The sequence below is a fragment of the Bactrocera oleae genome, chromosome 6 (genome assembly GCF_042242935.1).
Source record: "Bactrocera oleae isolate idBacOlea1 chromosome 6, idBacOlea1, whole genome shotgun sequence".
Classification (NCBI taxonomy): Eukaryota; Metazoa; Arthropoda; class Insecta; order Diptera; family Tephritidae; genus Bactrocera; species Bactrocera oleae.
Window position 1 is genome coordinate 57,879,800 of NC_091540.1, and position 26,915 is coordinate 57,906,714.

A 26,915-nucleotide genomic window follows, 5' to 3' on the forward strand; every position below is an offset into this window, starting at 1 on the left:
TAGCGATTTCTTACGCGTTTTTTTTTTACTTTACAAAATGTTATACAAATTCTTTATTTTTAATCCGGTATGTGGGATTAAAATTTTAACCCTTTATTTTTAATCCGATTTTTGCGATAACTATCTTTCGGGCAACTTTCTTTGTTTGTGAAATGCCTCTCTTCATACATACGAGTACATACGGATACAACATTATAATTAGTATTTTTTATAATTGTTTTAGACAAATTTAGTATAATTATCGACTAAAAATCATCGCATTGAACACAGTCTCTCGTTTTATTAACATATTCACTTGTTTCCATTTCGGTCAGTGCGTCTGGTGAAACTGAAACCGAAAATATTTTCCCAACATTAAATACAAGCATATATATACGGCTAGATACACATATGTATATGAAAACTTCAATTACCGGCGTGTATGCTGCAGGCCATATGTTCTCCCCACGATTTTCTCAACGTTCCGTACCATACATACATCACTTGTTGTCGAAGCAACAACAATGCAACAACGTATTATTACGATTAATGATGCGTCTGACAACGTGTAAAACTTGTTGCGATTTCGAAGAATATCTTATGTTGTTATGCTCTAAAGAAAAAAATAACAACATTTTGATCCTTCAGCTGAAGGTGGACATGCTAGATGTAATACCGGATGAAAGATACATACGTTTATGTCGAGGGTGACGCCTATGTGCGTGGTCAGACATCCATCCTACCTACCTAGGGTGACTTTAAACCTTTTTTGAACCTTTTGAATTACGAAATTGAACTTTTTAAATTTCGTGAATTTTGAGAACTCCTGTAAGATCACTTGACTTGGAGTTATAACCTCTCCATACTTGTGGATACTTCATATATTATATTACCTCAATGCATTTAGTGTACCATACTTTCAATTACGTTATCGACGATTTTCAAATTCTTAAAAAGATTGTATGGCCATTTGAATTCACAGTACACAGTTCTATCATAATTAATGTCCAAATGCCCTGAAAACGTCTACGTCTACAAAAGTCCACGATCTCGCAATGGCGAAATCATAAGCCAAGGAGTGGAATCGAAGCAGTGGACTTTATCTAGCGAACCTGTTGAGGCAAAGTCTATTCCATTAGCCGAGTAAATGATAGCAGGCAAAACGGTCACAGGGATCTATTATGAAGTATTATTGAGCTGATTCGACGCTATATTACAAAAAAAAGCCCTAATTTGGCGAAGAAAAAGTGCTCTTACACCATTGGCTTTTACCTCTGACCACGAATTGCCTCGTACTCGAATTAGTCTACCAACTACTGAATGAAGCGGTTAATGTCCCGACGGAGTCCTACTTCGCAAACTTTCAGAAAACCTATTTTTCAGTAATTTCAAAGAAGTTTTAGTTTAGCTGAGTCAAGTACTTCGCGCAAAAAGGACATGTAGAAAAATAAATCAGAAATTTTTTAAAACTTTCGTTTTTTACATACCATAGTCGTATATCCTAAACAGGGTATGTTAAGTTTGCCACGATGTTTGTAACAAACGGGAACGTCGGAGCCCTATACAGTATATATATAAATTATTATATATATATAATCTGTCTGTCCTTCAGTTTTTGACATATCGATTTGAATTTTCTCCTCAAGAAGCTGCTCATTTGTCGAAACGGCCCATATCGGACCACTATAGCATATAGCTGCCATACAAACTGACCAATCAAAGTTCTTGTAAAGAATCTTTTATATTTGTGAAGTGTATGATAGCTTCGGTGCAACCGGCCTTTTCTGGTTTGTTTTGCAGATTATGTACATATCAGACCGCCTATGTATTTATAAGTAAATTCATACGTCATCTAAGTAAAGTTTTTCACATACTTGGAAAACCATTCCTGTGTATACATATACATATATTGCATATAAGTATACTTATTTAGATTTGTAAGCATATAGGCTCAACGGTGGACGTGTAACAACATGGATTGTTGCGCTTTCGTAAATAATTGTTTAACCTTTTCACCTGAGATCTTTCGCCAGCGCATTTATCTTTTGACAATCGTCACGTGCATACCGATGTAAAAGTAGTCGAACGGACAAGAACACAACAAAAACAAAAGTATAAAAGCACAAAGCACCTATAATGTTTATGCATGTTAGTGCGCATGTGTGCGCGCCTTGCGAACCGCCCGACATGCGTGCTCGCGCATGCGCGGCTTATTAGCCCAAGCAATTTCCACAGCACATACGCACACACAGCGATCTCAGATGACTGCAACGAGCAAAAGCGATGCAATCAGCCGGTAAAATATGCTCGCATGCACAGCGCTTTGGTGAGGCTAGCAGCGGCGGGTGGGGTTCCACATTCGCTGCCATGCATGTTGCCGCAATCTATATTACTTGTGGTATATACATACTCGTACATGCCTGTTACTGTCGACCCCGGTTTGCATGCAGATCACTGCGTCGCATCGTCACATCGCCACATCGGCTTCGTATCGGTTACCGGCGGTGTAAACGCTTACTGCTCACCTATCGCTTATCAAGGCAACATAAAGTCTGCGTTGCTTCTGAACAACTATTGTTATTGTTGGCGTTGTTGTTGTTGTTATTGCTGTTGCTGACTTCATTGACTCCACAGCATTTTCCTCTAAGCGACGGTTGTTATGCTGTTAGTTGCCTTGTCTACTCATAAGCGCCGGCTTTTTGTTGTTACTTCTCTATTGTTGCTGTACTTATTGACCGCACTGTGCATAAGCAATGGCTATTGCTGCAAGTCTTTAGTGTTTCAGTAATTTTCGTTCGAAAAATTGAACCTTTTTTGACGAAAAAATATGCAAAAAAGCAACAACAAACCCGAAAGCAAAAAAAGGATTAAAAAAGCAACAAGAATAACGAAAAAAATTGTCTGAATTCTTTGAAGCGAGAAAATTGCTTTCACCGCATCACAACTAATTTGGGCAGAGTTGGTGCTTTTTAGGTGGTGTGATGATACTTGTTAGTTGTTTGTGCGTACACATATACATATACATTTGCATATGAAGCTAAGAAGTGTTAAGAAATATGTAGTTACTTATGTAAGCAGACATTTATTATCGGAAGTATCCAATTTATTTTATAATTAATAAAGACATGAATGTCTTCATGCGGTTTCTTTAAAACTAAGGCAAAAACAAGAAAAAACGTTAACTTCGGCTACATCGAAGTTATAATACACTCAACCGGTGCATTTCTTAAAAAATATAAGGGTATACAAAGAATTTTATCCTGATCTCGGTTAGTTTGTATGACAGGCATATCCTATAGTGATCCCCTATCAGTGGATCCGAAAAATGAGTAGCTTTTTGGGGAGATTCGGAAGTATGCAAAATTTCAGACTGATATCTCAAAAACTTAGGGATTAGTTCGCGTATGTACAGACCTAGTACTAATCATTTATAACAACAACAAAAATTTAAACCGAACTGAGCCTCGAATTATTAAAAATATCGCTTTAGTAGTTTAGACATTTTGTTAGAAACCTTAGATTTCTTACTAATAATATTTTTCAACGAAATCGACCATTTCTATTTTCAACTCTTTTTCTTGAAAAAGAAGTTTTGAAATTGAAAATGATGATAACGGGTTTTCATAACGCAGGACGATTATATAAAATTTGTCGTTAAGAACTTGCTTCATACCCTTAGATTCCGTTTTGTATGGCATTCTGAAGCCGTAATTACATACTTATATGACTTTGACGACAATCGGTCGTCGTATTAAGACTCCATTCGCCGAGTCATCGTGAATTAACTACTTAAAAATCCTTGTCATACTGATAAAACATGTCAGATTTAAAGATGTTATATATCAGTATTTGTCTTATTGGCTTTACATTGTTTGAACATGGTTTTGACCATATCTTCAATAGCATACCAGATCTGTAACTGGAAGCTGAAAACTCAATTGGACATGCTATTGGTATTAACTTGATTTAAACATAATTGAAGAATTTTGCTGTCATCAAAAAGTTTCTACAGCTAATAGCCCCATTTTGTATAAAATTCAGGGTTGCCAATGTGTAAAAAATGATGTATGCCATATAATCTTAGGATAGGCCTGATGACAGGCCACTTCACCATAGTCAGTTCTATGTAGAAATAGATACAGCTTTTTATCAGTGCGAAAGCTGTCAACTTATCAAATATTACAAAAATAATTAAAATAAATTTTTATGATAATACAACAACAATAGCAATGTGCGTGATGAGAGTTGAGTGAGAAGTGAGTGGTTTTTGATTTGCAGAAATTTTCTGAACTGTCATCTCATCCATAGAAGCGCTGTTTGACAAAAATGACACTCACCCGACAGAACTAATTGCTATTTCGAGGTTATCATTAACGACAGTAACATAAGAACGATAAAATGGCTCGCCCTTTGTGAAAAATACATAAAATATAAATGCATCTTATTGAGCCAATAAAACAAAAAGACTCGTAGAGAAGAGTTGTAAGACAACACCGAAGAGTACACGATGATTACCGCTTTCGAAATAATAATTTCTCAATTTATAAAATATTAAGTATATAATTTATATTTATATATAATTTTTTTTTTGCATACAGAAAAGTGTATATCAATTTTGTTATAACCAACTGTACAAGTATGTACTTAATGAGTTTAGCTTTTGGGTAGTTAAATAATATACCTAAAGGGCAAAATTATGAATAAAATCCGTAAAACCGAAAAGTAGTTAATAATTGCTAATTATCTCCAAAGGGTAAGACCAACTTTCTCCAATTCTTGCATATACTTATTTTCATCGTCTGACAGTAGGCGGACCATCATAAGACGTCGGCCCTGTGGGATAAAAATAATATGAAAATTAAAAAGAGCAGCAAATTTTCGGGTTCTGTGTAAAAAGTCACTGCTAAGCTATATTATTTTTTTCAAAATCTGAATTAGTCACCTGAATATGCAACATTTGAGCGCCAATTAAATTTAACTTAATTGGATAAATGAATTTGTCAATGCCGGTCGGTGGTATACCTTTTGGCACGGAAAGCATGGGTTCTTCCAAAATTTTCTGGTCACTTTGTAGAAGGATGAAGAGTTAAAACTTTTTTTTTAATAAAAATAATCGCTGAAAATAAGCTTACATGGCCTGGAACTGTTGTGCGGTGTCAGCCATTTCAAGTTGTTTTTACTATTTTAGGTGAATATCCAGATTTATATTAAATAAAAAGCAAGGTTCTCCAATAATAAATTGCTTAAACTGTTTTTGTTAACAAAAAAAAAACAACGTTGACAAAAATATTTCGTTAATTTTATTAATGTACAATAATAAATTCGATGACATGAAACTACTCGAATGAAATGTTATAGAAATATAAACGAAAAACAAAGCTAAATAAATGAAATATATTACTGTAAACGCTATTGTGAATGACAGTTATTTTTTTGGAATATCTTTCATAATAGAGATGATGTTTTGTATTTTCGGTATCTAAGCCAAAATATTCGGTATATGAAATACATTTTAAATGGTTTGTTTCTTTGACTGTTGAAGGTAATAATAAAGCAATAAAAAAGTCGTCAAAGACGTATACAACGCCTTAGAAGATAATACCAAAACTTTTCGTTTAGATCTCAGTTTAAAAAGCCGTTCTTAAAAATCTTAAAAACCTAAGAATTTAATAGTACTTCGGATCATGATGGTTTAAATTTTTGTTTTTAACTGTAAATATTCCGTGACCGGATTCAAGGACCTTCTTTTTCAATGAGCGCTTCTACGATTATCTCTCATTTTTGAAAACTGTATATAGATTCTAATTTTAACTAAAGAAGTGAGAAAAAGTACGTAAATATTCACCATTCTCGAATCTCTACGCTTGGGGAGCACTTATGTAATTAAAAAGAGAAAGAGTTAAAAAGAGAGATAAAGAGAGAGAGAGAGATAGATCTTTACTATTGTATTGCCAGCTTGAATTTGGGTTTTTTTGGAATTAAATCTCTGCCATAGCATACATTTGAAAAATTTTGCTAGTAAAAATAAATATCTCAGTGAAAAGTCATTAACAATCAATATTAATGAATCAAAGAAGAAGAAAAATTATGACTACAGAAGAATAGTAAAGTTAAAAGTAACAGCAAAATGGAAAACCAGCAGCAAATTTACTATGAAAACGTAGCAAATCACGAAAGTAGCAACCATTGTGACCATTACTTCAGCTGTCTCAGACAACGTGCCGCGGCTGACTACCGGCAAAACTGCCACCATAAATGACAAGACGACTGCATAATTCTGCGTCAAGTCTCAGTGGCTTGCCTCAAATGTGGCACTGACAGTGGTCATGACAGTGGCAGTGGCAGCGAACTTGTGAAGTACCGCTTCGCAATTGAGTTCCTTCCCCTGACCAGCCATTTCTCTGCATACGTCATTGTTATTGCTGTTGTTCGGTTAGTCATTTGTTTGATCATGTTGTTGTTATTTCTACTTGCATGGAAGTTATTTAGCGAGTGTTGCTCTCTCACAACAGGAATTTCTATTTGCTCGTCATACCTATATAAGTATGTAGTGGTGAGCGAGTATCTGTTTTCCTTATTGTCAGCAATGAAGGTCATCGTTGTCCAATTATGGCGCGTTCGCATCCGTTACTTTGTTTACGATTCCTCTTAGAGCATTCCGATTCTCTTACAGATTTGGTTAGTTGTTATGAGGTTTCTGCTATGCTGTCTTATGCTGTTTGAGGTGTTAAAAAAGGAAAGAGAAAAGTTGTTGTCTAACGATATGTTGACGCTGAAGGCTGCTATAAACATTTATAGCAAACTTTTTAGCTTAAAATTTTACTTTTTTACATCAGTTTTTCAGGAAAAAATCGAATAAATTATTTTATAGGGATACAATACTTTGTTATCAGAAACCCAGCGTGAGAAGTTTTACAGAGGAAATATTAAAAATGGTGAAATTTTTAATAACCTTACTTCTCAATGGGTTGACATAATGTTTCTTTTCACAATTTTTCGTTACATGGTTCCTGATAAGCTACCAAAGTTCACCATATACTAACGGAATGCTCGGCTTATCTCCTATTTATTATGCGAGTCCCTTATCCTACCAGATTGCTGTAAATGAAAAAAAAAAATAGTTGAAGAGCCCTTGGACGTTATTACAGTTATGTAATCGAAACATCAACGTTGATGTTCTTAAATTGAATACTTCTCAAGAAAGATACTAACTTGAAAGATAAATTGATATCTTTCTGACATTTAGCATGTTGGTATTAAAGTTGGAATAGAGCTTGCCTTACGAAGAGTTCTCCAGACCGTTCCTACGATTACCTTATATTTTAAAATCGGAGACCACAACTGCCTTTTTATAATATTTTCTCCTCCCAAATTATTGGTAGGCTGAATCTAAAATTCGTTCTTTGGGTCTTCCATGTTTGGTCGATAAAGTACTTTTATTTGCAATTTCAATATTCTTTTAAGAAAAAACCATCTACGTTTGGATCTTAATTAATTTCAGCTAAAACATCCTTTTTATAACTCTCTTACACCACTTTTACAGCGCTAACAATGTAAACTCAGTCCTGTTCCTGTCCTGACCCCACGACAATAAAACACTTTCAAATTACTGCTTGCCGATAAGGATAAACCTTACACACTATTTTTCTTACAGAGTCCGGACAAATTATATATTAAGGTTGTTGAATTAGAGCCAAAGATCACAACATTAGGCACGAATCTCGATGAGTCCATACGCTTGCAGAGGGATCACGATGAGACTCTTAGGAATATACAGGTTAGTACAATTTTTACACAAGTTTAACAATTAGTAACTTGTTTTTAATACTCTTGCATATCTAGAATCTACCTGGCCCGATGGACGAATTCGTACAGAAGGCAGACAAATTACTCGCCAGCAAGCGTATCAGTTCCGAACTAGTCAACGCCATGGCCGATACGTTGAACATCATTTGGCAGGATATTTTGCATTTACTGCACGATCGTCAACACATACTCCACCTCGGCACACAATTGCAAGAGAAGATGGCACAGTGTCAGCGTCGCATGGACCAACTGGAGGTGGCTTGCATTGACACAATGCTACCAATCGAAGTGACGGCCGTGCAAGAGTTCCTCAACAAGTTCAAACAGTTGCGCATCGACATGCTCACCGCAGTAATGGCGGCGCTAAAAGATGGCAACGAGCTGCTCGCACAGCTGAAAGAACTTGTAAATTTGGAAACATTGGACACACGACCCGAGCATATCAAACGTGATGCCGCACGTGCTCTTCACCAGGTCCAGTTGTGGTTGGAGGCACTGCACGATCGCCGCAATGCTTTGGAGACTGCATGGCAAACGCGTAAAGTACAATTGGAACACTGTCTCACATTGGCGCTGCTTGGACGCGAGTTAGACGAAGTGGAGGCGGCCTTACGGCAGCAACGCAGCGAAGTCGACAGTCTCTTCAGTTTGGGCGAGTGCGAACACTCGGCAAATAATGCACTGCATAACTATCGTGAATGGAAACAGCAAGCTTTGCTGTTGCGTGATCGTGCGTTGAAGATCACACGCGCGAAAGAAAAATTACAGGCTTCCGGTACTTTTACTGGCGATGAGGCTTGTGCGCGCGCCTACAACGTGCTGAGCGCATGCACGGAACACTTAGATCTGGTGGATCAACGTGAACACTGGTTACAGCAGTCACGTGACTTCTTCGCCAAGGCCGAAAACACGTTGAGCGTGCTTGAGAAACTTGAAGTGGAGTTGGCGAATGTGCGTCTGCCGCCCAACACCCCCGAGAGTTTTGCCATGTATGCGAAAGTGACGCGTGACGTGCGCAGTTTTACGGAGGAGCCACTTCGACTCGGCTATAGTATATTAGACGAGGTCGGTCGCACCCAACCCGAAACACAGGGTGTGAAGCGTGTGCTCGACGAAATTGAGAATCGTAAGACGTACATCGAAAGCATTTGTTCGACCAGTAATGAAGATCATCAGCGTGTACAGAAGGCGCTTGCGGACTTTTTGGCGCAGTACAATGATTTGCTCAACTGGCTGATGTCTTCGGGACAATTGTATTTGCAACAGCACGTCGATATGGGCAGCACATTGGAACAGAGTAAACAATTTCTACTGCAACATCACGAGCTCATGCAGGATCTGGAGGTTGTTGTATAGATTTTTAAGCAAATTTTCATTAACTGATTACAAACTTTTGTTTTACAGATCAAAGGCGAACTCATAAATTTGCTGCTGGAGTCCATAAAAGCGCATCTGGAGTCGTTGAGTCCACAGCAACGTTACGATGTGGATTCTAAGGCTGAGGCGCTGCACAAGCATTGGATTGAGCTCAAGGATTTGGTGCTGAAACGCGTCGATTGTGTTTCCTTGCTTATTGAATTCTTCGAGAAAGCTAATGAGTTGGCGAGTCAGTTGGATAATCTGGATAAACAGTTAAAACAAACGGCCGACGAGCAGAAACTACAATTTTTGCAAGAGAACTGGAAGCACATACGCGCCGATTATGCAGATTTGAAGAGTTTGGGAACACGTTTTATCAATTTGAAAGTGTGTACTTCTGTTTCATATATTATTTACAAGACTAAATATTTGTGGAGGGGTATTTTAGAAAGCAATAGTGGTGATTCTTCGGCTTTTAGTTATATCTAATAATACTTAGTAGTATAATTATATATTATTTTATAATATGTATTGGCTTGAATTACTAAAATATCTTGAAACTAACAGTTAAAATGCTTAGGTAGAGAAATTTGTTGTTACCATACGCTTTTCTTATCTCATTTTTTTTTTCAAATTTATACGCTGGTTACCTGTTACTTGTTGACTAATTAAATATAAGCAACTAACTAAGTTTATCTAGTATTATTTGCACAAAGTTCGGCCAATTTTAACAATATAAGAATACTAATTAATATGTAAATGTAAAAGGACTATAGATGCACATATACCTAAAGCTCCAACTCGTTCTTAGACAAGAGTTTAGTTCCAAATATTATATTACAAAGCAAAAATAGTTTCTTTACAAATCCAATGATACAAAATATCAGGTTTATAGTTCTCTGATATCACAATTTTTTTATGTAAAATATTTATTACTTTCGCAGTGAACTCCATTATATGATTTTTTACTTCAACCAAATTAGAAGAATTCCCTTAGAAACATAACAAAGCAGGGTATGCAAATGTAGCCAATTATTTTGGTATTTGATATTCACAAAGGTGCATGAATGAAAAATCGAAAAAAACTGTAACCAAAAATTACTTGAAGCCAACGAATTCAAATTAAATCAATAATTAAAGTTGGTCTGACTTCAAAACAAAAAAAAAATAATAATTTTAAGGCGATTTTACATATAGACCAGGGTAGATAATAATAATGAAAACAACACAAAAAACATAGTAGGATGAAACCCATCGGAGACGACAGATAAAATAACAAAAATTAAGGGAAAAATAATTTACGGGCGATGTGGGATCGGGAAGCGGAAAAGGAGGGGCGTGGTAGATCTTTTAAGGGTTAAAAACAGTTTAAGTCGATTTCCGGCAAAAGTACGAGTCCTATAGAAAAAAGTTAGATACCAATATTGTAGGTAATGAAAAGTTCTATAACCTTTGTATACAGACTTTTTTGACATAACCTCAAAATTCATGTGAAAAATTCAAATAACCAAGTTTTTCGGTATTTAAGTTTTATCTTGTACAAACAGTTTTGTTCTTTCACGAAATTCGGCATTTTGACCTAATATGGAAAAAAGCCCCTAACTTTCAATCCAAGATTCTTAAGTCAAAATATCAGATTTTTTTTACAAGATCAGTAGGCTTTATATTCGCTAAAATCTCTACTCTATGTTCTAAACTAGCAACGATATAATAAGCTAACGGATACTGAAGGAATAACGATTGTATTTGGAGAAATTCTAGATGATCTGTGTAAAAACATTCATTGAGTATATTTCGCCACTACTTCTACCATACTAAGGCAACAGGCGAAAACGAAACTAGAATTCAAATTTCACTAACTTTTAAACAAAATTTTCTTCACACTCAAACTTTTTATGTTAAAATATAAGAGGCTACATTCAGTTCATCTTCAGGACATACTAAGAGGTGTCCGTTTATAAAGCGAAGGTTTCGAGAAGTGCTACAGACAAATATTACGATAAAGAGACTTGAAAAAATTCAAATCATTAATATGTAGAGATAAATCTAAAATCAATCGGACAAAAATTTTGGGAAAAACCAAAAGTTAATTGTTAGAGAATATTTCTAAGATATTATACTTTAGGAAAATAAAAAAATCGATTTTATTAAAATTCTGGCTCCCCCTAATCTCTAATGCGTGTTTGGCTTGAGATAGCGCTTTAAAGTATTATTTATTTATATCCATTTAGGTAGTTTTTAGCGTTACATATTTTTATCCTCCCAACTTTTTCGTCTTCTTTGAAGTTTAGAAAAATTTCATATCAAAAAGGGGATGAGAACTTTCTCGACTATTTATTAGTTGACACATCTTAGCAAAACGTAGTAGCATCTACAAAACAAGTTTTTTCTCCTTATTTTCTGGTAAAAAATAACTGCAGAACCTTCGAAAGCCACAATTGCTGTTAACGTTGCTGTTATAGATTCCATATAAGACTTGATTTTTATCATTCCGTCTGTATGGCAAATATATGATTTACTATAGCTATTACAGCGGCCGAAAGTAATTTATTCAGTATAAATTGAAATTGAGGGTTAAGCACATTATATTTGTTGCTGTTATTAGTGACAGCAAAACTTTTGAAAGCTACAACAATTTTTCTCAGTGTACTAGCAAGTGCTTTTTGCTTGAAGAACAGTTGATCACGCAGCCAGAACAAGCACTTGCCACATTCAACTCATTTGCAATTAATTTCATTATGACAGCGAAATTAATTTTACTTAGTGCCCACTTCTGACATGTTAACCAAACATGAAATATATTTTTGACGACACACAAATGTACTGTTGATTTAAAATATTTCTTTGTGGTAGTGCGGAGAACATGGAAGATATGCAAAGGAAGGACCAGTTTTGAAGTAGGAACTGGGGAAGTGGTTTAAGAACCAGTGGGTGAGAGGAGTTAGTTATGTTTGACAGTAAAAATGAAATTTTTTTTCTAAAAGAAAAAAACAAAACAAAAAAAAACTAAAAAAAAACACAAAACAGACAAAAAAAAAGCGTTAGCCACCTCTAATACCATTTACATTAATCTATGCTAAATTTTCTCAAGATGTTATATCAAATTAAGAAGTTTTCCTTACACGAATTTGATTTTAATCGGCCAGTTTGTATACCACCGATATCTTCCATTCCGAGAAATCAGCAGATTCTTGGGAGAAAAAACGTTAGAAAAATTTCAGATCTATATCTAAAAAACTGAGAGACTAGTTTACGAATATACAATCAGACGAACATGGTTAAATCCACTCAGCTCTTCACCCTGATCATTTATATAATCATTTTAGGGTCTAGAACGTGTCCTTCTAATAACTAAAAAAAATTTTTAAATATGGATAAACAAATATTTCCCATTTGAATTTACAAATTTTCATTTAAAAATGTACCTCTATTGGCCTTAGGTAACCACTTTAGAGCTAATATTCAAACCATTCCGATCTTATGTGCCTTTTGAAACTAATCAGCTGATTTTATACTTACATACATTTGTTGGTGTGTATGTTCTCCCGAAAACTTGTTTTTTTTCATGTTCAAGTGAAAATCATACCCATTACAAAAAATTATTTAGTGAGTGCTCCACTTCACACTCTTCAAAAATAGAAGATTTAGAGTGAAACCAGAATTCTTAGAAATTATGTGAGTAAAACTACGAGTACAATATCCCTTTACATATGTGCATTTTCGAATAGCTTCGGGTAAAAGTAAACATTGATGCCAGAGAACTGTACAATTACAGTGTGTTGCAAGCAAATGAAGCTATTAAAAGAGTTTCACTAAGTTGCAGTATTGTAGTAATAAAGCAAGGAACTTACAAAAATCTACTTGGCAAATATTTGCAAGCAGATATTGTATTTTTAGGCAAGCGAGAAAGAAAACAAACAGAAGTAGAAGAAATAAAATTTCATTTGCAGTAGACTTGCAAGGCAATAAACACTTTCTAAAAATAGTCAAGATCCATGGGAGTAGTCGCTAACTTCATGTTATGCCACAGACGTCTGGATGAATGTGTTGAAATGTGAGGAATGGCTAGTGAAACTAATCAAATTTGAATTTACATTGTAGAAATTTCATTGCATTACATTACATACAGTGTGTAGGTAATCATACAGTTGTAGCTGCAGAATAGTTAATGCACTCAGCAAATATTTGAAAAGGTGGCAAGGCAAGTGAAGTAAATTTACTAACTTAACCTCAGATGATTTATTTATGAAGTTAATGTCATGCAAATTTTTTCTTAAATAATAACAGAATATATTCTATATTTATTGTTAGATCGAGTTAGCTGGAAAAATTCAGTCATCTACGCCTAATTGTAGGCAATGTTTTATAAAATGTATAATTTGATAGAAGATTTGCATTCAGCGGAAGCTTGAACCTCTATAAATGGGTTAAAATGTATAGCAAAACTAAAAGTCAATTTTATTTAATAATTTTCTTATGTTTTGTAAAAAATTTGATGGATTTTTTTGCGCAATTTTTTAAATATCTAGTTTTCTTATTATAACCATTACATTTTTGTTTATTTTTCACATTTCTCGAAATTTTATTCGGTAGATTTTACTTTAGCAATTGGAAATAACATAAAAAGTCAATATTTTACTTAAATTTAATAAGAACGAAAAACGTTGCCTACATTTAGGCTAAAAAGCAAAACGAATTAAAAGGGCAACCCCGCTACAGAGTCTTTTATATCTATATATATCTCAGTTTTAGTTTCATTATAATATTATTGTTTATAAAAATGCCGACAGTTCATAGAAATAATACGAAGACACACATATTAAAAAAACGCCTAAAAAAGCTCTTCAAATTTTTCGGTAGTTCTTCACTTTATTTTTAAAAGTACGACATCTGACAAAATCTTTAATGAAAAAAAAATTTTTTGTTAGGATTTTATTCATCAATATCTAAATTGCAAATATAATATATATATTTATATCTATGTATACCCCACAAACAATTATTAGTGCGACTAAATAGCTAATTAAGTTGGTAAGCTGCATGATTTGATTTTCTTGGCGACTTTCGCAAAATATTTCAATCTATTAAACACTAACTGGGTATTAGACTATAAGTACGTATAACTGCATACACACATATTTTGTATATAATATACAAAATAAACAAACGTTTTTATTTACTGTGTATAAAATTAAATAAAATTTTCGAAAATTATTAAAAGGGAGCAGCTGCACAGGCATCTGCTGTCTATCTCACATCGAAAAGGCACAAGTAGATTATACTCTTGTATCTTAAACATATATACACACTTTTTGAATGTATGCGTGGCAGCGAAAATTGCTTGCAATATGGCAGAGTTTACTCCAAACGCTGATCAAAATAATCAAAAAAGACATGACAAGTACATAAAAGTGTTTTAACATATCATAGCCAAATTGCTGAGCAGAAAAGAAAATCATACTAGGGCTCCAAAAATATCGCTGTCATTGAGCCCAATTTTATTTAAAAAAAAACAATAAATTTGACAAAAATCAAAATTCACAATTCCTTTATAAAAAAAATATAATATATTGTAAAAATTTTTCTAATATGTAATTCCAATAATACAACGAATTTAATATGACGTCTACTCAGTCCATTAAATGTTGTACCATATACATTAGTGGACAGAGTAGGTGGAAAAACCTTGAGGTAGTAATTTTCAAAATTTAGCTGATTCTTTAAGATCAATCAAGATTCTTTGCTAGGGAAATTAAATAATTTAAAGGAAATCGCTGCCAAGTTGTCCATCAAATAGATTCTGTAGATCATTGAGATTATCGCGTGCCCCTTGGCCTTATATTTAACTGATCTTCTTCTCCTATAAGATGCTAATAGGTTTTATATTTGATGGAACCAAATGATCACTGTAGGCTAAAAAATTAAAAAAAAAGTCGTTTCTATAATTTTTTATATATTATTTTTTGACTAGTGTTGCCGTCTAATAATGTAAGTCGATATGTGAAATAATTGCATAGTTATTATAGTTATACTGTAGCTATAGAGATGCCATGTTTTATAATTCAGTAATCATTGAAGTAAAGAACTTGATGTACTCCATTGGAATAAGAGGAAAGTGTAGACTATTGTATGCCCATATTTTTACCGTTTTGGTAACTTACATACTGCAATTAATAACGATGTCCGAAATAGGCTAATTTCGAACTTCGGAGATAAATATTAAAATTTTGGATGTTAACTACGAAAAACTGAGAAATTACTTATTTACTTATGACTCAATTTGTCGAAAAGCATTGGTTTGATTCAATATCCGAAAAAATCGTTTATGTTGTATAGTGTTATTGGAATAATATGGATATATTTTGTTAGGTTAAATCGCTAGCAATAAATCAAAATAAAAAATTGTAGACGATGAGCAGCAGCAGCATAGGAGTACATTGCAAAAATAAACAATAAATCGCTGTTTTTTACGTTTTAAACATCGAAGCAGAATAATCGATGATTTTAAACAAAAAATTTATTTCATAAAAAATTCCAAGAATTTTATTGTTTGTATTTCTTTTTAAGTGGTGCTTAAAGATAAATTGAAAGGAGCATAACAAGAGTCTTAAGCGATAGGGTGTCGTACAATTACAACATAATTAATACTCAAAAATAAGTGCACTCGAAAACGCCATTAAATAGATAATTACAAGCCAATAAACCCGTTTAGAAAAACTCTTTTATCTATAAACTAATATTACACGAAACACAAGTAATAATTAGTTTAGCTTTAAGAAGCTTGCAATAACATTATATACTATGAAAAAGACTATCAGCCACCTAAAAACAAAAAAAAAAATTAAAAATAAAACAATAAAACATAAAAAAACGGAAAACAAAAACAACCACCGATAGTAAATAACAAACTAATTGAGTACATATATATAATGGATAAACACTTTTATTGCTATAAATTAATTTATACGCTGCCAAACCAAAATATATATTCCTATACAGACTTACATATACATATAAACATATTTATATCAAAAAGCTACAACTGTACTTAAGCATTTACATACAACCACTTACATATGTATGGTATATGCGCCTCGAAGCATACAACTCCCAGCTGAGTGGCACAATAGTGCAACTTCCGTCCCTTTTGCTTTGATTTTGAGATTCTTTTAAAAGCGGCACGCGCTTTTCGGGAGCGAGCATGCCCAGCTACAAAATACTTGAAAACACAGCAACAAATATTGAGCATTTAACACAACATACATAAATATTATATACACACATATACGCTTATATACATATGCTTGCGGTTCGGAAAAAAATAAACACAAAATTAGTAACAAAATGTCTAAAGAAATGTGTGTATGTATGTATGTACATCTATACCATATAAATAGAAGTATTAATGGAAAATAAGAGAAAATCTATAACAGCAACATTTCTGCTATTTCTGTCATTTCAAAAATCAACAACAACAACAACAATGTATGGCGTTGGGCGCACACGCATAAACTACCTCACACACACAATCGCATTTGGCGCTTTCGTACAGATCGTAGATCCATATCTCGAAACGAAATCCTCAGTGACGGCAGTCGAAGATATCCTCAACGGTTTCAGTAAGCGTCAAGTCGATGTAACAACCAGTCTCGACAATTGGACAACGCAAATAGCGGAGAAGCGTGAAGTCGAAATCATACTGGAGAAAATCATGAGTGACAATGAGGAGGTAAGTGGGAGGGCATATGCATTTTTTTTTAAATAATTTTAAAAAACAAATTTATGAAAAAATAAAAAAAAAATTTATCAAAAATTGTATAAAAATAAAAAATAGAAAAATAAATTAGAATAAAAAAGTTAATAATTATAAATAATAAATAATAATAAAAACTAAGCAAATATAAATAATAAGTAATAAATAAAATAAAAGTAACAATAAATATATTAAAAAAATTAAAAAAAGGATGTTAAGATAAATGGATACAAAAATATATCAAACGTATAACAAAATAAATAAAAAATAATATATTAAATAAAATAGCAATAAATATATAGAAAAAATTATAAATAAATAAATTGAAAAAATTAAACTAAATAAGTAATTATTGTAAAAAAAAAAAAAAAAAATAAAAAAACTTTTTAAAAATAAATAAATAAAAAATGATTTACATAAAAAAAAGTACATAATAACAAATGAAAAAAAATAATGAATAGAAATATATATAAAAAGTATTATAATATATAAAATAAAAGTAATAAGTATATAGAAAAAATTAAAAGTAAATAAATAGAAAAAACATAAACTAAGCAATTAACAAATGAATAAAAACTGAAATAAGTAAAAAATTAAAAAATACACAAAAAACAAAGTAATAAAATTTAAAATAAATACAAAATAAAATTGCAAATGCAAAAAAAAAATATTTGGGAAATAAAACTAAAACCATCGCACAGCCAAAATGAAAATGTTGAATATGTAAAAACTATTGAAAAAATGCAAAAGTAAAACTTAACAAAATTATAATCCAAAAATTGCACATAAGCAAAACCATAAAGTGGCACAAATAAACAAAAACAATTTTTTATACAAATCAAAATTAAACAAACAAATTCGTTGTACAAAAAAATTTCACGTAAACATTTCACTCATCAAACTTCACGCCAATTGTGTATTTTCATTAAAAAAATATATAAATTTTTCTATTTTCATTTTCCGCCCATAAACCAACCGCAGACGGCCACAAAGACAACCCAAGTAGATACACAGCTGTATCCAGTTTTCACTTCATCCTCCCTGGATGCGCGTCAATTGCACACGATCACTAGCGACAAGCTCACACATGTGCTGCAGGACATCGACAAGGCGCAGGATGAGCTCCAGCATCGCATACATACCACGCTCGGCATACAAACGAAAAATCCCGAATCATTGCAAAAAATCGAACAGGTCATTAGTAATTTACGTGCATTGAAATCCAAATTGGAGGGTATACGCTACGACTACAAAACACTGCTGGAGAATATACTCAAATTCTTGGTCGAGATCACCGAACTGCAACGCAACATCGATGACTTTTTCGCCAAACAACAGCAACAGCAAAGTCAGTTGGGCAGCAGCGGTGAGGTGGCCGATATTGAGCGCACCATTGTTGAGCATGAGAAATTCCGCGATAATTGTATGGATAAATTTAGATCGTTAATCACACAATCCGAATTGCTGATCGATCGCGTGCGTGCACTGGAACCGCCGGGCGCACGCGAAATCGACACCGATCGCATACTGAAATTGCTGGAGAATTTGCGTCTTCATTTCGAGGCCGGCAATAGTGAGAGAATGTCGCGTCTGGAGCGACTCGGCAAGCTGGAACAATTCAAAACGGATCTGTGCGATATTAATCGCAGTCTGGATAGTGTTAGCAAGCAATTGCATGAGATCAATGGACAAAGTGTTGACAGCTTGGCGGCGGCGAAGACAACATCGTTGGCGTTCGAGTATTTTGAGCGCACCATTGAGGTGAGTATTCGAGTGGGTGTGATTAGGGGGTGGCACGTGAGCTGTAAAGCTGGAGGTGTTGTGTATAATGAATAATATAAAAGACAAGTGAATAGAAGGCAACGATAAAATCATTATTGTATGCAAAAGTTGGCATGTAGTGGTGCATATATTTGTAGATGTGTGTGAAAATGGGTGTGTATCGAATTGTGGCAGGTACGCGATGCTGCGCAAGATGTTTTGTTTCCTCATTTTAATTACTTTTATTTTTTTTTTGCTGGACAAATTTTAGTTGTGGTTCAATGAACAATGAACAAGGTGTTGTGCGTCAGTTATTTAAAAAAAAAAAGTTTGAATAATCAAGAACATCACGATATCATATATGTTTTGAAAAAATTAAAAAAAAAATTCAATAAATTTGTAGAAGAAAAAAATTTATAGATAAAGAAAAAAAATAATTAATTAACCTAAACAAAAAATGCTGGAATAATCTCCAAAACAGGAAGGCCTTGAGATATTCGCCATAATTTTAGTTTCAGATGTATTTTAAAATAAAATTAGAATAAATCAAAATAATAAAATACAATAATTAAATCTACACCATGTCATAAAAAACTTAGTGATTTCAACATTACCACAATTTTTGAAACCTATAAATACAATAATTAAATCTACACCATGCAATAAAAAACTTAGTCATTTCAACATTACCACAATTTTTGAAACCTATAAAAAAATTGTTTGTTTAGTTTAAATAGACAAAAACTTCTTAGCAAATTTTTACAAACAATAAAATAAAATAATAAAACGTTTTGACAAAAGTTTTCATATTTTTTTATGAGTGTGTTGTTCGAAATATTGACAAAAACTAAAACTTAATTTCAAAAAAATTCGTCTAACATTCTAAAATATAATATAACAATTGAAAGTTAAATATTTTTGAAAATTTTTTTTAGATATTCGATTTTATTGAAAATAACATGTCTTTTGATTTAAAAACAGTTTTTTGAAAAAAAAATCGAAAAAATAATAAAATTATATTAATTAACACTTATCTTAGCAAATAACTGTAAAAACAAAAAAAGTGAAAGGATTTTCGGGTAAAAATTTATATAACACAATAAAAGTGAATCTTATAGATAAATAAATCATATAGCTAGAAAAGGCTAGCACAGAAAGTGTCTTTTCTTGAGGTGGTTAGTATATTCTAATTTATTATAAATAGTGAAAACTAATTAAAATCGCAGAAACAAGTACACTCATTCAGATCAATTACAATTTAGCCAAATATGTGTTATTAAAGTTAATTCAATATTAAAACATGAACTTTTATACGAGAAATAAGCTTCTAAAACATTTCCTATTTCGGACATATACAAGTATTGGCATTAATTTTGTAATTTTTATAAATTTTCCGAAATCAAATTCACCTTATTCTCTTGTGATAAACTTCATTTGCGAGCTGAAAAATTTCTTAATTAAAACTTAGATTTCGATGAGACGAAAATAAGCCGAAAATTTACCTCAAGATAAAATTAAATAAGTTTGATTTTTGGTCATTTAAAGAACATATTTTCAAAACCCATAAACTATATCGTAAAGAGTTTTGTAACTTTGAGACAACACTGTTTTGTTTTCGTAGATTTTAGCATTGAGGCTTTTGCTGAAATCCTCCTCAAATGAAAAGTTATACTTATAGAAACGAATTGAGGCTGTTAATCATATGAAGAGACCCAAATAAATATTTTATGTGGAATATTTTGCTGAAGTAGTTAAAAAGGAAGAATTAAGGAATCAGATTAAGATCTTCAGGTTTCTAAATCGGTTTGACAACGATGTCCTGTTATACAGGCCAGAAAACATAGAAAAAACCATGCCATTTAGGGAACTGTATAATTTATATATATACTTATATACAACTTAAATATATATATATTTAATATTGAACTTCTTGAATCTATTGCGATTTCTGTTCCAAAGTTTTGGTTGTTAATAAAAGAAATCGATGTTATACATATTAAAAAAATTCAGGACATATTTGAAACCCTCGATTCATATGGATTATTATGACGATTTTTTTAAAGCAGCCTAGAAGAAATTTTGGTGAAAGTTCAAACACTAAAATTTCAAATTGTGGGAAAGCATTATTTTGTTTTCTTAACTTCACTATAGCTTACCACTTAGAAGTCTCTAGATAAATGTACTTGCTTTGTTTCATAAAACGATATTTCTTCCAATTCTTCCACTGAACTGTTTGTTTTTAATTTAAATAAATAATTTTAGAAATTAACACACAAGCATTTTATTACAAAACCGTTATTTATTGTAACGAGCTAAATATGAAAATGTATACAAAAAAACAATCTTTCAGAACTCAATGCCAACATTTTTGGTGCCCGTTAAGCATCAGCTACGTTGGGGTCATAATAGCAAACCGTTAAAGGTATTTAATTATTAATTAGTTTTTATTGAATTTAAAATTTAAAAAGAAATTCTCAACTAATTTTGTTTGCCTGAAACAATACTTTTCATTTGATTATCTACCATAAAAATGATTATTCAACAATGGCACAACACTACAACCATTGCTCACCAATGCTTCACTTTCTACTATAAAAACCTAATCAATAAATAGCAATTATACAATTTAAATTTCCAAAAACTTTACAACTTAATGGCCAAGCTTTTAAGCAAATACATATGTAAACATAAATACGAGTACACTTTCATACGATCACTTCTATATCATTTGCGGTTCATCGATCCATCAGTTTGGTGACGGCGCCAAAGCAGCCGGCAAATGTCAACGCATACAAGACAAGTTCATTATTTGTTTTGCTTGACTTGAAGTTGTTGTAGTTGTTATTTAGTTTTTCAATTTACTTATGCGTTTATATGCGTTTAAATGTTAGAACAATAAATATGACGCAAATCTTTATGTTTGTATTCGCTTTACACAAACAAAAAAATGTCACGCGTTGACAAGCACACATAGAAACAATAACAAATTGGCATACATATACACATATACATATGTATTTATACAATATACATATAGAAATATATATATATATATATATATATATATTAATGTATAATATTTACATATAACCGCCAACGTAACAATTGCGAATGATCTTCCTTTCAAATAAAAGCGCACAAAAGGCAACTGGGCGTTGCTGCGCTGTGGCACTTTGCCATTATAAATAATTGCGAAAATTTGCCATGAAAAACTGTCTACCAAAATGCCACATACATTTTATTTGTTTAAGCCAAACATTTTGTGCGAAAACTTTTCAATAAATTACATTTCGAAATTGGCTGTCATGCGATGGAGGAGATTTGACTAAATAATCCGGATATACAATGCTATTGTATAGCGGTATTTGTACAGTTTAGAAAACATTTATTTTTGCAATTCAATAAATAAATGGAAAATATAAAAATTGGTTTATAGATATTTTAGGGCAAATTTTGGGCAAGATTGATGATTTTTGCTAGATCGTCAAAAATGTTGGTGCTTCAAAAGAAGGGTATTTACTGTTTTTAATATTGAATACTGTAAGATAATAGAAAATTTTTGCAAAAATTTATACATTCCATACATTAGAAAATTTAAATCTTATTTTAAATTAGCAAAAAGGTTAAAGCATATTTATTAATTATTGAATACAAGAAAATTTAATTGCTAAAATCTGTTAAAGCAATATATAACAAAATTAATTTTTTGAATACTGTCCAAATTTTCAAATTATTGTATTATTTTTTTTCCACAAATCAGTGATTTAACAATAACAGCTGTCTAAGAAATTCTCCATATGCAAATAGCAAATTTTTTGAATTTATTTTAAATATTCTATGCATTACTTATGTTAGTTTGCCTTTTGCACATTGTACATTGGACAAAGCAAAAATTGTTTCACAGGCAAAATGTTACTCATACGCCCCGTACATACGGCAGTTGAAACTACATACTCGTATACAAAAATATAGCCGTGCACACACTTACGGTATTTAATGCTCTGACTTGCATTTTATGTTAAAAAAAATGATAATAAAAGACATATACAAATATTTATATGGTGGTAGGCACATTTTTTTTTAACATAATTAATTTTTATTTATTTAATTGGGCACTAAAGCTTAAAAGAAAATTCTGTAGCGCCATAAATCTCCATAGGTTAACGGTGTGAAAATATTTATCTAATAGCTCCGATGATAATCGGTTAGTTTTAAACCAGAAAGTGAGAAGGTTGCCAATCGCATAAACCATTTACTAAAATATATATATAAGATAAAAAAAAAAGAAATTGATGAGGTGTTAGAAAAGTTGCAAAACAAAATTGGTTTTTGAGGGTTGTCACATGTTAAATAATTCGGTTCAATGATACTTGTATAACTAATAATTTCGAGTCATTAAAAAAAATTGGGTATCAAACTGAAAATGTTTTCAAAGGCTTACTTCATTAGAAAATAAATTTTTAAGAAGTACCACCTGTTTATGGTACATTTTCAATTTAAATAAATTGATAAAAGAAGTGATATTAAATATTACTGTATAATTTGAGGCCGATATATATATTTTGCCAATACATTTTTTGAGATGGGTTGCCATCTAGTTGGAACATTAAGTTCAAAAATATGGAGAAATTACTTTAATAGATTAATAGTGGCTACAAAATAAATTTATATGAAAAACATTTTATGTTCATTGAAAATTATTATTAATAGGATCATCTTTTGAAAAAAAAACCTACAAAAATATGCAGTTTGATATTAGGCGGCCATATCAAACTGCATATTTTTGTGAACTGTAATAAATTTAATTTCTGAAAACGTATTTTCGAAAAGCATCATCATTATAACTAATGTTTTTAATGTTTTTAATTTATTTATATTAAAAAAAATTAAAGGTGTTGCCACAGTGATTTAATTTTTCGCATATATCGTTGATGGATGCAACGTACATCAAGTACAAAACGGAAAAGTGTTTATTTTTGCCATACAGATTAACTTTAATTCTAAACGATTTTACATATTTCATAAAAATTTCAAATTGAAAAACTTTCGAAAAATTAGTTCGAAAACGTCTAAAAATACTTTCAGAAAATGCAAAATGACAACGTTAAAATAAAGTACACAAACAAAGTACAAAATTATTTTATTTTAAGGCCACGATTGGGTCTTAATAATACATAAAAATAAAAAATTATTATTTTACTTTCTTTAGAGCTCACATAACTGGAGCGGACCATGAGATAAATTTACATAATACTCTATGTTTCGTGTTGGGTTAATTTACTTTATGGAATAATGGACTTTTCAGAAATTTCAAGTTGTCAGTGTAAAATGTATTATAAATGAAAGTTCCTAAATATGAATTGTTAGATAAATTTCCACCTACAAAGTGGTGATATAGAAATCGAGCTGAAATGTAGAAATGTAAGAAGTGATGTTTGAAGACTAAACCGTTTTAGATAGAAAGTTTTTTTTTTTTGTAAATTTTGACATATAGCATAGTGAGGTCATAGTAAATCACAGGATAGACCCTAGTTGGATTACATTGAAATTACCCGACGTGTAAAAGGAGTTGTGCGAAACTATTCTAATTTATTTCGTTAAACGTTTAAACACTTTTCCCTGTTCCATAGAATGTTCAAGGGTTTTTGGTCCAAAGAGAAAACTTCCTGTGCTAATCTCTTTTATAGTTCTTGAATTGGTATGGATCTTATAGACGAGGCAACTCGTAAATCATAACAACATCGTATAGAAGAAGTGTACAAGAGGTTGAAAACCCGCTGATTCCGAGGTATTTTATCTAAAAAAGCGTTAATGATATTCTGAAATTACGAAAAACTCAATTTTATTAAAAAAAAGAAGAACTCTCGTGCGAGTTATTTTTGGCTGCGTCTATGAAATGAAAGCATTAGCAATAAATATTGTTTTACACAATTATGGTGAAAGCATTTTAATTTATGAGAAATTTTCTTATGAATCTGATAAAAAAGTGCAATAAAGAATTTTTGAAATTAACATAAATCGAAATTTATTACTGCCCAAAGACACACAAGCGCACAGTTTTTTAATGCGTCTTGCGACCAAGTCTATGAATTTCGGTGGAAAGTGTGTGCAGCAACCATATATACAATTAATAAACAAAATGTTAAAAAAAGTTTCGCAAAAACACGCGATGATATGTTTTGAATATATTTTAGGAGAAGCAAAGCAAAAAAAGGAAGAGAAACAAAATACGGGCATAAAATACAAACACAAGCAAATATATAAAACATTTACGAGGCTTGTCTGGGGCGTATGCCATATATATGGGCCGACATAGTCATGTATATGTATATACGTACACAGAAGCTAAGAACTGCATGTAGCATGTGCAACAGAGTTCGTACAACAACAAGAAACTTTTACTTTTTAAAAATCACTTTTTTTATTTTTTCTTTTTTTTTAAATTTTGGCTCAACCAATTGCACTCATACATGCAAACACTTTATTTTTATGCATTTTGTGGTGAATTTCGCACATCTTCCAAATATCTCAAGTTGCAACGGTCGAGTATCTATTGCAACTGCAGCACTTTATGCCGTGTAGAATTCTGCGAATTGTATGCTATGCTTCGCTGATGGACAGACTGACAGACGTATAGCCAGCGCAGCTGTTGGCCATTTTTAATTAGAGACAACATCGCTTGATGCGCCTCTAATTGTTTTGGACTGATTGATGCTCGAGCGAATATAGAGTGGCAAGTACGCACAGACTATTTGCCAAGCGATTTTTAGGTGCGTCTTTATGTGCAAAAATTTCCAGAAATCACTTGCAAATTTTGTATAATATTTGTGGATTCATAAATTATGCTCGTGAGATTTATGGGTAGAAGTAAAAGGCAAATAAATTACGATAATTCAAATATTTTTAGAAAAAAATTCTAAAATAGTAAAATAGTAAAAGATGTAGCTGTAGAATATTATACTTTAAATAAGGAGATGGGAATGCTTTATGTTGTAAATCAATTATGTTGATACCTTTACATTGCTTGATTATTACAGTACATAAATTGGCATTGACTAAGTGGTAGGCATAATTTTTACTGGACTAAAATTAAGAAGACTTTAGATGATAGCTAAAGGGAGAAATTTGGCAACAGTGCAAATATTGTTTTTGCCACCAAGCGACAAAAAAAAATTTTTTTGAGATAGTAAAATGACACATCGATACTTTATTTCATCTTAATATTTCACTTGGAACTCTAACAAAATAAATAGCATAATATTTACTGTTATGTAATAGATATGTGTGTTTTTCGTCTCTTAAAATATACTTGTAGAATGATCAGCATCTTGGTATCTCAATATTAGTAGAAAGAAGCTAAATCAATCACACAGGTTTATTAAACGGAAGGTAGACAAAATATATGTTGGGTTACATAAGTCAACTACTTGAGTTTTGCTTAGAAAAATAGCTGTTATATTAATAAGTGTAAATTTTATTCGATATTCTTTATATCTTTACACAGGAAAGGCTTTAAGATTGAATTTCACTTTGATATCTCACTTTTGGTCCTAACAACGTTATTTACATAGAACCGTTATACCAAAATTAAACAAGATTTGAATTCGAATTTATCTATGGTAAATAGGTCATATACTATATTTATGAAGAGTAACAGACAAACATTATGTAACATAATAGACAAAGTTACCATTTGAGCACGCCCATTTCTTGAGGTAGAAATATAGTGGACACAATAAGAGTTAATACTGAATCATTATAGTGTTATTCATTACTAAAAATAGCCAGAAGCCAATTACATAGGCGGTAGGCACAATATTTTTTGAGAAAGCCGGTACAGACATCGTTACCGAACTTCATCTTAGTATTATACTATTTTCTGGTATCAGGTAAAATTGCAGAGAACTCTTATAGAAGAGATAGACGACATTCCAATCCAATTACGATAATTTTTTCCGAGCATGTTTAAGCATAACATTTCACTTAAAAGCTCATAGGAAAAAATAGTTAAGAAGAAAATTAATGTGCACGATAATACGATCTTCATACTTTTAACATTTTCTCATTTAAGTGTTAATACACCTATTGAAAAATGCTAGCACGAATATTTAAACTACACTTCAGTAGAACAAATAACTCTTCGTACAACTCATTCTTCGTTCAGTACTACATTCTACAGCTCGAAACATGTTGATTATAAATCTCTTATGATCTCCTCTCCTAAAATATGAAACTTATGCGCTCTCCTTCACATTCT

At 31.9% G+C, this 26,915-nt stretch overlaps 1 protein-coding gene and 1 long non-coding RNA gene across 17 annotated transcripts in view; one reads left to right on the forward strand and one right to left on the reverse strand.

The window, feature by feature from the left end:
- Positions 1-26,915, reverse strand: part of LOC118680386 (uncharacterized) — a 290,728-nt gene that overhangs the window by 139,058 nt on the left and 124,755 nt on the right. The gene's annotated exons all lie outside the window — the stretch shown is intronic.
- Positions 1-26,915, forward strand: part of zormin — a 187,531-nt gene that overhangs the window by 111,340 nt on the left and 49,276 nt on the right. For 11 of the 15 annotated variants that reach the window (XM_070111806.1, XM_070111800.1, XM_070111801.1 and 8 more), the window contains 6 exons: positions 7,634-7,756; positions 7,822-9,129; positions 9,190-9,531; positions 16,697-16,873; positions 17,879-18,658; positions 21,009-21,080. In XM_070111806.1, the coding sequence (XP_069967907.1) occupies positions 7,634-7,756; positions 7,822-9,129; positions 9,190-9,531; positions 16,697-16,873; positions 17,879-18,658; positions 21,009-21,080 (2,802 nt within the window). The remainder of the gene's footprint in view (positions 1-7,633; positions 7,757-7,821; positions 9,130-9,189; positions 9,532-16,696; positions 16,874-17,878; positions 18,659-21,008; positions 21,081-26,915) is intronic. The other 4 variants (XM_070111799.1, XM_036359710.2, XM_036359683.2 and 1 more) reach the window with 1 other exon arrangement.